This window comes from Staurois parvus, unplaced genomic scaffold, assembly GCF_062004578.1.
Source record: "Staurois parvus isolate SC_StPar_1 unplaced genomic scaffold, SC_StPar_1.0 ptg000159l, whole genome shotgun sequence".
Classification (NCBI taxonomy): Eukaryota; Metazoa; Chordata; class Amphibia; order Anura; family Ranidae; genus Staurois; species Staurois parvus.
The window spans coordinates 1,653,079-1,670,590 of record NW_028317955.1 but is presented as its reverse complement, the minus strand read 5'-3'; the positions used below and the strand labels follow the sequence as shown (position 1 = coordinate 1,670,590).

Genomic DNA, 17,512 nt, shown 5'->3' with positions numbered 1-17,512 from the left:
GTCTAATTCCTCGTTGAGTCCACCTGGAGACAATGTATCTAATGTAAATATCCAATAAGTTTCTTGTGAACAGAGTTTTTTGAAACGATCAGACTCAGAGAGATTGTTGTGTATGGATTCTAAGACCCATACTTGTAGGCCATCAGTGGATTTTTGGTGATATTCAAGGAAGTGGCGGGGGACGCTATGTTTGTCTTTACCATCTTCAATAAGACGTCTGTGCTCGCCAAACCTTGCGCGGAGGGGTCTGATGGTGCGTCCCACATATAGGAGGCCGCAAGGGCAGGATATACAGTAGATCACATGATCAGTGGAGCAGTTGTAAAATTCTTTGAATGAATAGGTTTTTCCTTTTGTGGTGAAGTTTTTTTGTCCGTGTTTAGCGAATCGGCAAGTTTTGCATAGCGCTTTGTTGCATCTATACATGCCGACAATGGGTATGAGGCAGATTGTGTTGGGTGTGTTGGTGGGTGGGTTGTATTTGCTGGGGGCAATCTTGTTTTTAAGGTTGATGGCTTTGCGGTAGGTGTATTTTGGTTTTTTATCTAAAATGTCTATTAAATGTGGATCCTGTAGTAGTATTGGCCAATGTCTATTGATGATAGACTCCATTTTGTGAAAGTTGTTGTGGAATTTGGTTATAAATCTGACCTGGTTGGGAGGCTCTGTGCTATTGTGTGTTTGGGGTCTACCCTTGCGGTAGAAGGAGTGGGCCTCATCTACTAGCTTGTGTGGGTAACCTTTGTCTAGGAATTTCTTTATTAGGATGTCGCTCTGGAGATTGTAATCGGAATCTGTGGTGCAGTTTTGTCTGAGACGACAGAATTGTCCTTTAGGTATATTTTGGATCCATTTGGGGTGGTGGCAGCTGTTGAAGTGGAGGTATGAGTTTCCAGATACCGGTTTGAAGTGGTTTTTTGTTAATATTTGGAGATTGTCATGGTATAATTCGAGATCTAGGAATACAAGAGTATGTTTGTGGTGAGTGGAGGTGAAGGACAAAAGGATTTGAATTGCAATGGGTTACGAACTGGTCTACGTGTGATATTGGTCCATCCCAGATGACGATAATGTCATCTATGTAACGGCCGTAAAAGATGATGTGGGCTGCAAAGGGGTTATTGTGCCATATGTGTTTGTCCTCCCAGAAACTCATAGTCAAGTTTGCATATGAGGGTGCAAAGTTGGCTCCCATGGCTGTACCTTGAGTTTGTAAGTAGAAATCGTGGTTGAATGTGAAGTAATTGTGTTTGAGGCAAAATGAGGTGGCGTCTACTATAAAGGAAGATTGTTTGGGGTTGAGTGATGGATCCAAGGATAGATAGTGCTGGATGGCGGTGATGCCTACATCATGGGGTATCGAGGTGTATAGGGAGCAGACATCTAACGAGACCCAACAATAGTCGGGTTCCCAGGAGTATGTTTGGAGTAATTCTAGCAAGTGTCCGCTGTCCCGGATATATGAGTGTTGAGCCTGTGCAAGGGGTTGTAGGAAGTGGTCGATATATTGGGAGAAACCGCTAGTAATGCTCCCTGTGGCCGCTACGATTGGTCTTCCTGGTGGATTATTTGGATTTTTGTGTACTTTGGGCAGAAAGTAAAAATACGGGGTGTTGTAGAAGTCTTTAGATAGAAAAGAGGCTTCCTGCTTGGTGATGACACCATCAAGTAAGGCTGTGTTCGTTAGTAGTAGTGCGTCCTGTTTGAATTCGGGTAGTGGGTCTTTAGTTAATTTGGTATATGCTTTGGTTTTTATGCTTATGATTACTTCACACATGTGAGTGTTTCTACATTTAGACTTGAATTAAAAGACTTATTGCACTTAGAGGCGCTTCTCTGCTTTTTCTCATCTACAGAAGTTGCTACAGCTTATTTGGAAGCCTTGCCCTCAGTGCCACACGGAATCTTACGCTCTTCATACAGTAGCCACTAATACCACCATCACCCCATACTACCATTTCCCAGGACTTTGCAGTGTTTGCGCTGCTACAACCCTTCCTCATTTTTTCTGAATCATTGCAGTGATCAGCGTCTTGAAGTGGGACTGTGATAGTGCTGTAGGCAATCTGATACCAACTGACACTGACATCACCAGTGACACTATTAGAAAGATCAATAATAGTACTTTACACTGTCACTGTGCGAATGACGTTTACTGGGAAGGGGCTAACATTCTGGGGTAATCAAAGGGTTAAGTGTGTGCTTATGAATTTACTGAAAACTAAAAATGTTTTTACTAAAATCTGTTCCTTCTTCTTGCTTTGCAGGGAGAAGAAACAGACAGATCATTCCCTCTGTACAGAAGCCTGTGTTTTTGCTAACACAGGGCTCTGGGCTGTGATTGGACACAGCAGATCAGCAGGTGTCAGCCACGAATCATTGGCTGACACCTGCTGCCAAAATCCTGCTGTTGAGGTGCATTACAGCCCATTAAAGTTTGCAGTTGATGAATGTTTGGGGTAATGTCTGGGCCACCGGTGGATGGACAGAGGGAGGGGGCTGAGAATGGTGTGGGGCTACAGCACTCTCCTTCTCTGTCAAAAGCTCTGGACTGTGGGAGGAGCCAAGGCGTTATCGAATACAGTGCACTGAGGAGCCTGGAAGTGGGCGGAGCTCACAGAGCAACCTGCGGGTAGGTCACAGCGCTGGACTGACCCTGTTGGAGCTCTGTGAGCTCCGACCGCTTCCAGGCTCCTCAGTGCGCTGTATTCACATATTTGTTTCCTGTTTATTAGCGCTGCACCTTTATTTCTATGTTTATGTAGTGGAAGAAGAGGGTTTGCCACTTTGTGCTAGCTGCTTATTTACTTCTTTGCACTCACTACATAGCGGAACGCAATTGTGGGGTGTTGCAGCATTGGGTGGATGTGGCCACAGCGAACAGAGATAACGGCTAGCGCAGCGCTATCTGCTTCAGTAGAACTGCCTTTATTTGTGTTGTTTAGGCGTGTTACATGAGCAATGCAACATTTTGGAACCTGCAAGGGACCTTCATCACGCCAAGTGACAGAGAGACGCCTTTCAGTTGCAGCTTGTGAAACCTTGCGGCTGCAGCTGGACAGGATAATGCACCTAGAGCTACTAACATTTAGGGCAGTATGCACCCAGGGACGAATGATCGCAATGCAGATTGCTGGCTTTCTGGGCATTCGTCTCTGGGTGTATAGTCCCCTAAATGTTCGTAGGATTGGGTGCACCTTCCACCAGCTGTCAGTTTCCCATAGACTTTTCCAGTCTGCCAGCAGTGGGACTGGATGGTGCACCTGTGCCCTCCACCCTCACTTAAACACCAGAGTTGCATGCACTAGGTGGCAGAGAGTCTGTCCAGGCATGAAAGAGTGTATGAGAACAGGCAGTCCATCCCATCAGGTGAAATTGATCCACAAAGAACTGAGCCTGGAGTCAGGGGACTGGGGAGCCAAACTGTGTACAGACTTAGTGCAGGTTGACACCGGCATTGCACAGTAACGCGCTGTGTGTCCCTGTGCAGTTCAGTGCGATGCAATTTAAAAACGCACTGAAACTGGATCACATGGTTGTAAGCTCCAACGAGCCGGGCCCTCTCAGTCCTTCTGTATTCATTTGTATTGGAATTGTACAGTCTGCCCTTATGTTGTAAAGCGCTGCGTAAGCTGTTGGCGCTATATAAATCCTGTATTATAATAATAAAAAACATGGCTCTGCGGTACCATGCATTTTGGTGCAGGCAAACACACTGTATTTGTGATGTGTGTTTGGAGTGTCGTTAGGAATCTATTGCCACCCACAGCAGTGTTCTTGTGTGAACCAGGGCTGGGGCCCTTGTGCAGGGTGACTGGTCTTGTCTACACCCCCCCATAGATTTTTGCAGGCAACCTGTGATGGGTGTGACCACTAAAAATTCTGTTAAACCATCTACACATTGCTATATACCCCCTTCTAGCAAACTTCCCATATAAACAGGGATTTTTTCACTCATGTGAAGAAAAAAAAAAAAAAAAAATTTAAATATCACTGCAAACTATAGATAAAGTGCATAATTACCCTAAAACAAACAGATTCCAGCTTGTAATCAACCACATATGTACAGAGTGTCCTTAGATTGGTATCCTCTTGTCCCTCAGGACCTCACAAACAGACCAGGAATCATTATGTGAATTATAATCATATATAAAATTTATTGTAGCCACTTACATATAAAAACGATAAGATCAGCAAGACATCATCAAACTCCTCATGCCCAGTATACGATCCCCTTTCCGTGTGTAGAGGGTCTCCCGATCACCAGGTAATTCCCCCTTGCTACTCCTATCCAGCACTATCACTTTGTAGCTCTGGGGGACACCTGAAGTGCACCGTTACTCTCCAGACCTCCAACACGGAAACGGTGCACTTCAGGTGTCCCCCAGAGCTACAAAGTGATAGTGCTGGATAGGAGTAGCAAGGGGGAATTACCTGGTGATCGGGAGACCCTCTACACACGGAAAGGGGATCGTATACTGGGCATGAGGAGTTTGATGATGTCTTGCTGATCTTATCGTTTTTATATGTAAGTGGCTACAATAAATTTTATATATGATTATAATTCACATAATGATTCCTGGTCTGTTTGTGAGGTCCTGAGGGACAAGAGGATACCAATCTAAGGACACTCTGTACATATGTGGTTGATTACAAGCTGGAATTTGTTTGTTTTAGGGTAATTATGCACTTTATATATAGTTTGCAGTGATATTTAAAATTTTTTTTTTTTTTTCTTCACATGAGTGCTGTGACACTGGAGTGTTTTTTTTTTGCATGATACACGTGTGGCACTTTAGTTCTGGGATTTAAAAGGTAATATACTATGTTGAGATTTTGTTTTTTGAGGTATTTGAAGAGCACCTGTGATTGATTTGCATCTTCTTCAGTGGAGTAGGAAGCGTCTTCCTATCAAGAAATTGATCTTTGTTTGGACACATTATTTGGACACTTTGCATATTGGGACTTTATTTTATTTTTGTTCTTTTATATATATTTGATATTTTTTATTTTTGGGTAAACTCTTTGGGTCTTGATTTTTTCACTATAATTGTGGGTTTTTGGGTTTAAGTAAATGAATATATGTTTTATTAGTACTTCAGGGGAAGGATATTGATATGACTTTAAGGGATTTCTGAGGATTTTATATATGTGTGTGTGCTGATTTATACTTATTACATTGCTATATACCTCCTTCTAGCAAACTTTCCATAGAAACAGGGATTTTTCGTTCACATACATTTCAATGCATGTTTAAGCCGGCCAACTACGTCAAAGTAATCCCTCTCTGGCCAGTTCCTACCTTAATCTCTATCTATCTATCTATCTATCTATCTATCTATCTATCTATCTATCTATGCATTCAGTCGTATCCGACCCTTGGCAATTGCATGGACCGTCACTCGTAAGCGACCTTTTCCATGAATTTTCTTAGCAATTATTTTACAGGGTAGGTTGCCATGTCTTAATCCAACCCCTACCATGCCTGAGATCCCACATGGCCAGGGATGAAACTAGGACAATTAAGACAGGAGCCAATGAACCTACCAGCATGTCTTTGGAGTGTGGGAGGAAACCGGAGTACCCGGAGGAAACCCACGCGAACACAGGGAGAAAATGCTAAATCCATGCAGTAGGCGCCATGGTTGGAAATCGAACCCATGACCCAATTACTGCAAGGCAGAAGTGCTAACCACTAAGCCACTGTGCCGCCCATCTATCTATCAATATTATCTATTCCATAAATCTTTCCCACGCAGGGGCATCCACCATCAAACAAATGAAACAATATTCAGCCATCTGGCTTGTACATCGATTTCCGTCTGTCTCCTGCAGACTCTATCCGAAATGGCTTTCCCGCACACAGCTCGCCAATAGCACACAGCTTGTCTGGCTTCCACCTCTACTAGGTGAAGCCCACCTGACTCCAAGGCAGAGCCCTCCTGTGTGCCAGGGTGGAGCCCTCCTGTCTGCTGGGGTGGAGCCCAGAATCATGGCCTGGACTCCACAAAAAAGCCTGCACACACCTGTGCAATCAGCGTGCTGGCTGCTCTCAAAACATGGGCCCAGGATTGGAGATTTCATCCCTCCCAAATCTCTTTGAAATCTCCAGGCTACAGGTCCCAAAACAGGCTTTACAAGCCAAAGAGGAAACTGATAAACCAGTTTCCTCTGAATTACAACTGCCTGGAGCCCCTCAACCTCTATAGTCGAGAATCCTGGGTCACCACTGTGATTTCCACCGTGGCAGGATAGCGCACTATCTATCTATCTATCTATCTATCTATCTATCTATCTTATCTATCTATCCTATCTATCTATCTGTCTGTCTATCTATCTATCATCATATCTAATTTACATTTTTTGTTCACTGTTGTGAACTTTTTAGTTGACCACCCATTGAAGGATGGCCCTCTGGTTGTGGTGGTGGTGAGGATCAGGCTTGTCTCGCCTTCATTCTCTCACTAATGTATTCAAAGGCCTTAAAATACTCCTGATGCAATGAGTCAATTGGCATCTCCAGGTCTTTGGACAGAAAAGTATCCACTTCAATGATTTCCTGCAGTGGTTCCTTGAGAATAGGTTCCAATGTACTTTGTACGAGTGATGGTCCTTCTTCTATCTCTTCCCAGTCAATACCCTTGAAGAAAGGGTGTGATCTGAGATTGCACACCAGGTGCGCACGTTGCTCTTGGTCATGACGTAAAAGTCTGAGTAAGAGATCTTGCAGATAAAAGTTCAAGTGCCGTAGGAAATAGGGTTCCGTGGCGTACATGGAAGTAACCAACTGCTCTTCAGTCTCCTGTCCAGTATAAAAAGGATGCTCGCCTAAGGCCATCTCATATACTATTATCCCAAATGAGAAATAGTCAGCCGGGTAATAGTATGGCCTTTGATAATAGACTTCAGGGGCCATGTAACATAGCGTCCCCACGCAACTTTTGACTCTGTTTTTCTCCGTGACGAACATTGCCGACAGGCCGAAATCGGCAATCTTGACGTGCCCGGCGTTATCCAGAAGAATGTTCTCTGGTTTTAGATCTCTGTGGACAATCTGAAGAGAATGAAGGTGCTGCAGTCCACAGAGAATTTCGGCAGTAACACATCTTAAGGTTACTTCATCAAGTGGAGCTGAATCTCTTATGAATTTTTCAAGATCTCCTCCGCCCAGGAACTCCATAGCAAAGACGAGATGAGTCTCTGTTTGAAAGGAGCAGTAGAGATGTGCGAAAAATGAGTATCTGTTGCACATTTCCATTATGTAGCTCTCTGTAATGACGCAGCTGGGATCCTGTCGAAGTAATGGTCTTTTTTTAACCATTTTCACTGCTAGCTTCTGCTTAATGTCAGGATGAGAGGCCAACACTACTTTTCCAAAGCTCCCCTGTCCTAGTACTCTATGGAAGGTGAAACTTTCCAGGCTGAGTTTGTAGGACTGGTCGGTAGGTGAAGTAGATTTGACCAGTGAAGCCTCCTTACTCTCACTGGTATGTGAAGTATTGGGAGGTTTCTTGTCCTCCATCGATGTAGCTTGCTGAATTTGCGCAGTGTCTTTGTTGGATGGGATCTCATTTTTGCCTGGAGACAGAGAAAAAAAGTATTATTTCTACTTCCACATCATTTATGTGAAACTGCGGCCATTTAAAGGCATATATGTCTTTATTATTTTGCATAAATTTAGCAAACATAGTATGAGAGGTAAACAGAACATGTACAAGTAGATAAATAACAAAAAAAAAAACATCACAGATGAGGTAACTGCGGCCATTTAAATGTCTTTTTTTTCTTTTACATATGGAAGGGAATCTTTGTTGTGACACTAATCTTATGTGACACGTTGTCCTTTATGGCAGTTCTATCCATTCCTAGACAATATGGTTCTCAGCCCTGGGGATCTATTGTCAGTGCATGGCTTTCTAAAACCCGTAACATCCCTAAGGGCTCGTTCACACTTGACTTTCTTTCTAACTCTTGCCAAACGCCCCTATAGCCTTGGACAGGCGTTAGACAGGCGTATGGGAAGCGTTTTTAACGTTCCCCAAACGCCCCATGCGCTTTTTTGAATCTGTTAGACATTTGCCAAGCGTAAAAACCGCACCACAAACGCTTATAATGAAGTTAAATGGTGTTAACGTTCCGCAACTGCCTCGCAACCGCTCCGCAAACGCCACCATAGACTTGAATGGGAGGCTTCAACTCCTCCTGACTCCACATGAAGCGTCAGTTTTGCCGCAACGCTAACGCTTCAGTGTGAACAGCACTATGTGCTGCCATGTGCAGAATTTTCATAAGCGTTTGAGAAGCTTTAAAAACGCTTCCCAAAGGTCCGTCTGACACCTGCTGACAAAGCTCGTGTGAGCTGAGCCTGACAGCTATGAAATGCTGAGTAACCGTACTTACACTTTCAGACCACCAAAAGATAGCAATCCTAATGTGATATCTGACCATATTGAGATCTTACTGCCAAAGAGCAATGATCAGCTACAATGGGGAATCCATACTGGCCCATTCCATACTCAGGCTGCGCTTTCTGCTAAGTAACTCTTGTGCTCTAGGGCTTGTTTACATCACATCCATTGAGCTACGTTTTTTCTACACACCCCCCCTACAATACAGCATGTTGTACTTTTCATAAACGCACATGCAGTGCAATGGGGTAAACGAGGCTTATTGAAATGCATTGTTTTTCTTGTATATGCATTCATACTACGTTCAATGCATGTGGTGTAAATGAGCCCTAAGCTGTTCCTCCCTCTCAATGCAATTCCATCAATCTGCTTATCTTCATTGACTAAATATAAATGTAACACTATGTTGTATTTGGTTGTGAGTCCGTAGTTGTGGATGACACCCCAACTTTCCTAACGATTTAGAAATGTGTGTGTAGAAAAATATGACAAAGCGGAATGAATGGTCTGCTCCTGCAGCCCCCAGTCTGCCTGGTCATACAGATCCTAGGACACAACTGTCTATAGGAATGGTCCTAGTGAATGGGAATGTCATGGGGGGGGGGGGGGGGCAGTGTAAGGTCTCATTGCTATTGAAGGGTCCTGTATACACAGCCTGTCACTGGGGAGGGGCTCACACTGACTTTGTATTTATCCATAGACCATGTATGCCTCCTGCACACCTGACCCCTGACCCCTGCAGCCCAACTGTCACCTGAATTCAACTGAGGGCAGGCTGACAAATGCTGCTGCTAATGACAAGTGCTATTACTGGCAGGACCTCCAGGTACCTGACGGGGTCTTAACTCTCCCCTACTCTCTACCCGGTGACCCCATTATGTGTATGTATAGTGACCCCAATATATATGTAATTGGTGATAAATGTTGTATACCCTTACAGTGCCCTGCATTATATCTCAACAGACTAGTACTTACTTTCTGCGTCTTCTTCTTCTAATTTTGTCTGAGAAAAGGGGCAACATCTAGCCAGACACTGCCAAAATCTTTTCCCAGCTGCCCTAAATCTCCCCCTTTTAGGGGCAGAATCTTGGGGCTGTGATGCTGTTCTGTGGTCCTCTGTTAAGGGTCCCACTGTTTGTAATGTAAAAGGCTCCTCCTTGTTGGTTTTCAGGAGGTCCTTCACATTATTTGCTCTCTTTCTCGTAAATAGCCGCTTCATGATTACAAATGACAAAGCTGCACAGAGAAAGAGAAATCGCTTCCACTCCTGGTAGCGTACACAAAGGGAATGACTGCAAGCTGAGGGGGCGGAGCTAAGTGGTGATGACATCAGAGTTCTGGTAGCTATGGAAACAAGGTGACATGACCCTGGCTTGGAAGGTACATGACCATATATGGAAAAAACATTGTGCTTCCTATGTGGTGTTTGTAGATCACATTTTTTGGGTCATTTTTTTTCAAGTAAACAAAATGTGGGACATCTTTGCTCAGCTTACATCTGTATTATTCATGTTTTATGTATCCAGCGCCCAATGAAATCATGTTATTCCTGTCTATGGATGGGATTCACAAAGTTATACACCAGGACAAGGTTCTATTTTTAGCCCTGTACCTGCCATGTTCTGATCTGCTGGCTCCCAACTGAAATTAATGGTCATGTGATCTTAGCCTGCGGGAGGGGGGAGGGGAAGAAGACATTTTGGCCATTTAGTGTGTAGTCCGTTGAGTGCCAGGCTGTAATATTCCTTCATTATGAGGACATTGGTCAGATTTCAACGCTGAGATAGAATGACAACTGGTCATGTAACGCTGTATACTAATGGATTTCATATACCCTTTTTTTTTAGAAATTGAACTTTCTTTTGGTGATGTTTAATATCCACTGTTTTTGTTTTTTGTTTTTTTTTTACTATATAAAGGAAAAAGAATGTTGAAAATTGGACAATATGGTAGTCCTCAGCCCTGGATATCTATTCTCAGTGCATGGCTTTTATAAGTCCCCATGACATCCCTTAGGTCACCAAGACATAGCAATCTTAATGTGATATCTGACCACACTGAGATCTTAGCCCCAAAGACCACTGATCAGCTACAAAGGGGAAGCCATACCGGCCCATTCCATCCTCAGGCTGCGCTTCCTGCTTAGTAGCACTCGGGCTGTAAGGCTTGTTTACACCATATCCATTGACTGACTGGGTTTTTCTGCATACCACCGCACATGTATGGTGTGAAGAAATCTTTAAGCCGGCCATAGATGAGTCGAAAACCGAACATTCTGTCGATTGAAAAATGAGAATAGCCCATACAAGTGTGCCATCATTTGTTTGATTTTTCTAAAATAAATTGCGGCATGTTGGGTCTGGCACTTTCAATTGCTGCATGAAAATCGCATCTCGCAGCAGGCACACTAATAATGCGAAAACCAAACGATTCTACGTTCAACAAGAATTTTCGCTTGGTTTTCGATCCTATCTATGGCCGGCTTTACTGTCCTCCCTCTCAATGCAATTCCATTTGCAGACCCTTGCTGTTTCCTTATGTTCCCTATTGTTATTATGTCAGTGTCACTGAGGAGCTGCCACTAAAGTATATGGACCATTACAGACTTTTATGGACTTTTGGGTTATTTTAGCTTCATTTTGTATCATATATGCACCAGTGGTTGCTTCTGATTATACTATACTCCTTATTTACTTCTATCAATTCCATCATTCTGCTTATCCTAATTGAAAATCCACTGTCCTGTGTCTGGTGTCATCTCAGTAGTTGCGGATGCTGCCCCAACTTTCTTGATGTGTTAGAAATATTTGTATATGAAATAAATCTATACAGTGCTGTAAAAGAAAATATTTGCCCCCTTCCTATTTTTTTTTTGCATGTTTGTCACACTTTAATGATTTTGACCATCAAACAGATTTAGTGTGTGCGTGTCTCAATCCAGAGCGCTACGGTCTAGTTCACATTAGATGCAGTCCTGAGCCTTTTTTGCTGCATCAAAAAAATGCATGCACTGTGTTTTCCATGTACTCCAATGGCCCTAGTTCACACCAGTGCAGTCAGTTCCAGTCGGTTTCCAGTGCAGAAAAAAAAGTAGAACATGCTGCATTTTTTTATACAGAACTGTACTGAAACAGCAAACTTCATGAAAACTGCGTGTGGTGTGAACTGTCAGCAAAAATGTATCTTTAATGCATCCGGAGTGCATTATTGTGCTGTAAACTGGCCCTAAGTGTTCTTTTTCTCTGCTACCTCGTTCCTGTGCTATCTGTTTGAGTCACACCTGTCAGATTTTCATGACCCCAAGAGAAAAAAGGTGACACATGATGGAGCTCCAGCACACAGCCTTTGATGAACAACCTAATTTCTGTTCCTGTGTGATGTGTAAGGGGGAGGGGGGGTGTCCCTTCCCTCCAATCAGCTCTCAATGAGCTCTGAAGACTGTAACTTCAGCTCTCTGCTCTCTGCTTTCTGAAAGCTCAGACATGCTGTAAAAATTCATACACACACAAACAGTGCTGTCAAATAAGTATTTGCCCCCTTCCTGTTTTTTTTTTTTTTGCATATTTGTCTCACTTAGATGATTCAGACTGTCAAACACATTTTAATATTACATGAAGAAAACCAGACTAAGTACAAAGTGCAGTTTTTAAGTGATGTGACGCTTTCATTTTATTAAGGGAAAAACAATCTGTCCAAACCTGCCTGGCCCTATGTGAAAAAGTAAATGCCCCCTAAACCTAATAAATGGTTGTGCCTCCCTTGGTGGCAACAACTGCAGTTAAGCATTTGCAATGATTGGCAATGAGCCTTTCACACCACTGTGGAGGGATTTTGGCCCACTCTTCTTTGCAGAATTGTTTTCATTCAGCCACCTTGGAGGGTTTTCCAGCATGAAAGGCCTTTTTAAGGTCATGCCACAGCATCTCAATGGGATTTAAGTCTGGACTTTGACTTGGTCACTCCAAAACCTTAATATTCCAGCTTTCTTTTAGTGGCATTTGATCACCACTGAGGTTTTTACATTTTTAAGTTATAAACCGAAAAAAGATAGAGCATTTTGAAAAAAAACCCAATATATTTTACTTTGTTACAGAAAAATATCCAATAAAGAAATTAAAACCACATTTCTTCATGAATTTATGCCAAAATGTATTCTGCTACGTCTTTGGTAAAAAAAAAAAAAATCCCAGTAAGTGTATATTGATTGGTTTGTGTGAACGTTATGGCGCCTACAAACTATGGTATAAATAAACTGGAAATTTTTATTTATACTAGTAATTGCAGTGATCAGCAAAAGAGAAAAAGGAGAGAAGCGCCTCTAAGTGCAATAAGTCTTTTAATTCAAGTCTAAATGTAGAAACACTCACATGTGTGAAGTAATGATAAGCATAAAAACCGTGGATAACAATAGTTAACGGTGGGGTGGTAACCCGGGTGAAGAGCCGTCATCTCTCTGCGATGTGGGGAGGTCAGCTCTCGGCTGGAACAGCGTGGTGGCTGGAGGGGAACAGCGGTGAGGCCGGCCGGCGTGCACGTCCTCCCTCAGAGCCAGATGGAACGCACGCTGGAATGTAGCGGCTGTGTGGCCGTGATGACGTCAGATCCCAGGGTGCACTGCAATGCGTTTCGGAGCATGCACTGGCCGTGGAAGGCGGAAGTGCACTCCTTTTTCAAGCAGGGGGAGGTGGATGAACACGGGTGAATATATAGGGAACGTGAGTCTAATTGATCAATTGACCAATTAACCAGTGATTTACCATTGCTGTCAGGTGAATAGTGTAAAGTCATGGATGTTAAATGGGGGGTAAAGGAAACCAAATGGAAAAAAGAGAGGATGTAATAAATAAGAAAACAGAAGACGAAAGAAAAATGATGAAATGGAAAAAAATAAATAAATAAATAAAAAAATTATGAAAAAAATAATTAAAAAAAAGAGAAAAAAAAAAATTAATGAAATGAAAAATGACGTTAATAAAAGATTTTTGAACAGCTGAAAATCGAAGAAACTATGTGAAAAAAGTTGATGGGGGTAATAAGAATAAAAAAAAAAAATTATATTCTGGGAGATTAGTGGGGTAAAATGTTTACCTTGCAGCACTGGCACATCAATTATGTATCAGTAGTGAGCAGATATTTAGTGGTAATACAGCATGTTTGCAAGGTGGGATATGGTTATGGCTCTACAGGAGCTTCATAATAATTCTAACATATATACATGTTGCTAGCGGGTATATTGACAATGGGTGTTAACATGGTAAGATGATAAACATATTGGTAATAATACATGCAAATGACATTATAAAGAGTAAATTACATTGTTAAAAATAGTAAAAAACAGAATAAAATATAAATAATGAACAAAAGGTTATAAATAATAAACTAAAAATGAATTAAAAAAAAAAAATTCGATAAAAAAATTTGATTAAAAAAATAAAAATAAAGGGGGGGGGGGGGGGGAAGTATCATTGTGAGTGTTGAGTGACTGTGAATGGGAGATTGTAGTGTTTATAGTATAGTGTTAATGTCTAATTCCTCGTTGAGTCCACCTGGAGACAATGTATCTAATGTAAATATCCAATAAGTTTCTTGTGAACAGAGTTTTTTGAAACGATCAGACTCAGAGAGATTGTTGTGTATGGATTCTAAGACCCATACTTGTAGGCCATCAGTGGATTTTTGGTGATATTCAAGGAAGTGGCGGGGGACGCTATGTTTGTCTTTACCATCTTCAATAAGACGTCTGTGCTCGCCAAACCTTGCGCGGAGGGGTCTGATGGTGCGTCCCACATATAGGAGGCCGCAAGGGCAGGATATACAGTAGATCACATGATCAGTGGAGCAGTTGTAAAATTCTTTGAATGAATAGGTTTTTCCTTTTGTGGTGAAGTTTTTTTGTCCGTGTTTAGCGAATCGGCAAGTTTTGCATAGCGCTTTGTTGCATCTATACATGCCGACAATGGGTATGAGGCAGATTGTGTTGGGTGTGTTGGTGGGTGGGTTGTATTTGCTGGGGGCAATCTTGTTTTTAAGGTTGATGGCTTTGCGGTAGGTGTATTTTGGTTTTTTATCTAAAATGTCTATTAAATGTGGATCCTGTAGTAGTATTGGCCAATGTCTATTGATGATAGACTCCATTTTGTGAAAGTTGTTGTGGAATTTGGTTATAAATCTGACCTGGTTGGGAGGCTCTGTGCTATTGTGTGTTTGGGGTCTACCCTTGCGGTAGAAGGAGTGGGCCTCATCTACTAGCTTGTGTGGGTAACCTTTGTCTAGGAATTTCTTTATTAGGATGTCGCTCTGGAGATTGTAATCGGAATCTGTGGTGCAGTTTTGTCTGAGACGACAGAATTGTCCTTTAGGTATATTTTGGATCCATTTGGGGTGGTGGCAGCTGTTGAAGTGGAGGTATGAGTTTCCAGATACCGGTTTGAAGTGGTTTTTTGTTAATATTTGGAGATTGTCATGGTATAATTCGAGATCTAGGAATACAAGAGTATGTTTGTGGTGAGTGGAGGTGAAGGACAAAAGGATTTGAATTGCAATGGGTTACGAACTGGTCTACGTGTGATATTGGTCCATCCCAGATGACGATAATGTCATCTATGTAACGGCCGTAAAAGATGATGTGGGCTGCAAAGGGGTTATTGTGCCATATGTGTTTGTCCTCCCAGAAACTCATAGTCAAGTTTGCATATGAGGGTGCAAAGTTGGCTCCCATGGCTGTACCTTGAGTTTGTAAGTAGAAATCGTGGTTGAATGTGAAGTAATTGTGTTTGAGGCAAAATGAGGTGGCGTCTACTATAAAGGAAGATTGTTTGGGGTTGAGTGATGGATCCAAGGATAGATAGTGCTGGATGGCGGTGATGCCTACATCATGGGGTATCGAGGTGTATAGGGAGCAGACATCTAACGAGACCCAACAATAGTCGGGTTCCCAGGAGTATGTTTGGAGTAATTCTAGCAAGTGTCCGCTGTCCCGGATATATGAGTGTTGAGCCTGTGCAAGGGGTTGTAGGAAGTGGTCGATATATTGGGAGAAACCGCTAGTAATGCTCCCTGTGGCCGCTACGATTGGTCTTCCTGGTGGATTATTTGGATTTTTGTGTACTTTGGGCAGAAAGTAAAAATACGGGGTGTTGTAGAAGTCTTTAGATAGAAAAGAGGCTTCCTGCTTGGTGATGACACCATCAAGTAAGGCTGTGTTCGTTAGTAGTAGTGCGTCCTGTTTGAATTCGGGTAGTGGGTCTTTAGTTAATTTGGTATATGCTTTGGTTTTTATGCTTATGATTACTTCACACATGTGAGTGTTTCTACATTTAGACTTGAATTAAAAGACTTATTGCACTTAGAGGCGCTTCTCTGCTTTTTCTCATCTACAGAAGTTGCTACAGCTTATTTGGAAGCCTTGCCCTCAGTGCCACACGGAATCTTACGCTCTTCATACAGTAGCCACTAATACCACCATCACCCCATACTACCATTTCCCAGGACTTTGCAGTGTTTGCGCTGCTACAACCCTTCCTCATTTTTTCTGAATCATTGCAGTGATCAGCGTCTTGAAGTGGGACTGTGATAGTGCTGTAGGCAATCTGATACCAACTGACACTGACATCACCAGTGACACTATTAGAAAGATCAATAATAGTACTTTACACTGTCACTGTGCGAATGACGTTTACTGGGAAGGGGCTAACATTCTGGGGTAATCAAAGGGTTAAGTGTGTGCTTATGAATTTACTGAAAACTAAAAATGTTTTTACTAAAATCTGTTCCTTCTTCTTGCTTTGCAGGGAGAAGAAACAGACAGATCATTCCCTCTGTACAGAAGCCTGTGTTTTTGCTAACACAGGGCTCTGGGCTGTGATTGGACACAGCAGATCAGCAGGTGTCAGCCACGAATCATTGGCTGACACCTGCTGCCAAAATCCTGCTGTTGAGGTGCATTACAGCCCATTAAAGTTTGCAGTTGATGAATGTTTGGGGTAATGTCTGGGCCACCGGTGGATGGACAGAGGGAGGGGGCTGAGAATGGTGTGGGGCTACAGCACTCTCCTTCTCTGTCAAAAGCTCTGGACTGTGGGAGGAGCCAAGGCGTTATCGAATACAGTGCACTGAGGAGCCTGGAAGTGGGCGGAGCTCACAGAGCAACCTGCGGGTAGGTCACAGCGCTGGACTGACCCTGTTGGAGCTCTGTGAGCTCCGACCGCTTCCAGGCTCCTCAGTGCGCTGTATTCACATATTTGTTTCCTGTTTATTAGCGCTGCACCTTTATTTCTATGTTTATGTAGTGGAAGAAGAGGGTTTGCCACTTTGTGCTAGCTGCTTATTTACTTCTTTGCACTCACTACATAGCGGAACGCAATTGTGGGGTGTTGCAGCATTGGGTGGATGTGGCCACAGCGAACAGAGATAACGGCTAGCGCAGCGCTATCTGCTTCAGTAGAACTGCCTTTATTTGTGTTGTTTAGGCGTGTTACATGAGCAATGCAACATTTTGGAACCTGCAAGGGACCTTCATCACGCCAAGTGACAGAGAGACGCCTTTCAGTTGCAGCTTGTGAAACCTTGCGGCTGCAGCTGGACAGGATAATGCACCTAGAGCTACTAACATTTAGGGCAGTATGCACCCAGGGACGAATGATCGCAATGCAGATTGCTGGCTTTCTGGGCATTCGTCTCTGGGTGTATAGTCCCCTAAATGTTCGTAGGATTGGGTGCACCTTCCACCAGCTGTCAGTTTCCCATAGACTTTTCCAGTCTGCCAGCAGTGGGACTGGATGGTGCACCTGTGCCCTCCACCCTCACTTAAACACCAGAGTTGCATGCACTAGGTGGCAGAGAGTCTGTCCAGGCATGAAAGAGTGTATGAGAACAGGCAGTCCATCCCATCAGGTGAAATTGATCCACAAAGAACTGAGCCTGGAGTCAGGGGACTGGGGAGCCAAACTGTGTACAGACTTAGTGCAGGTTGACACCGGCATTGCACAGTAACGCGCTGTGTGTCCCTGTGCAGTTCAGTGCGATGCAATTTAAAAACGCACTGAAACTGGATCACATGGTTGTAAGCTCCAACGAGCCGGGCCCTCTCAGTCCTTCTGTATTCA

At 43.1% G+C, this 17,512-nt stretch overlaps 1 protein-coding gene and 1 long non-coding RNA gene across 3 annotated transcripts in view; one reads left to right on the top strand and one right to left on the bottom strand.

Annotated features, from left to right (window-relative positions):
- LOC149463088 (uncharacterized) overlaps nt 1–17,512 on the top strand; it is a 547,928-nt gene that overhangs the window by 152,651 nt on the left and 377,765 nt on the right. The gene's annotated exons all lie outside the window — the stretch shown is intronic.
- LOC149463112 (protein kinase C delta type-like) lies at nt 6,437–7,180 on the bottom strand. The gene has a single exon (XM_089675914.1). It carries the CDS (start codon nt 7,178–7,180, stop codon nt 6,437–6,439), a length of 744 nt encoding a protein of 247 aa, XP_089532040.1.

Bases quoted from the DNA above. Each gene is read 5' to 3' on its own strand.
- LOC149463112 (XM_089675914.1), bottom strand. From the start codon at position 7,180: ATGGAGTTCCTGGGCGGAGGAGATCTTGAAAAATTCATAAGAGATTCA.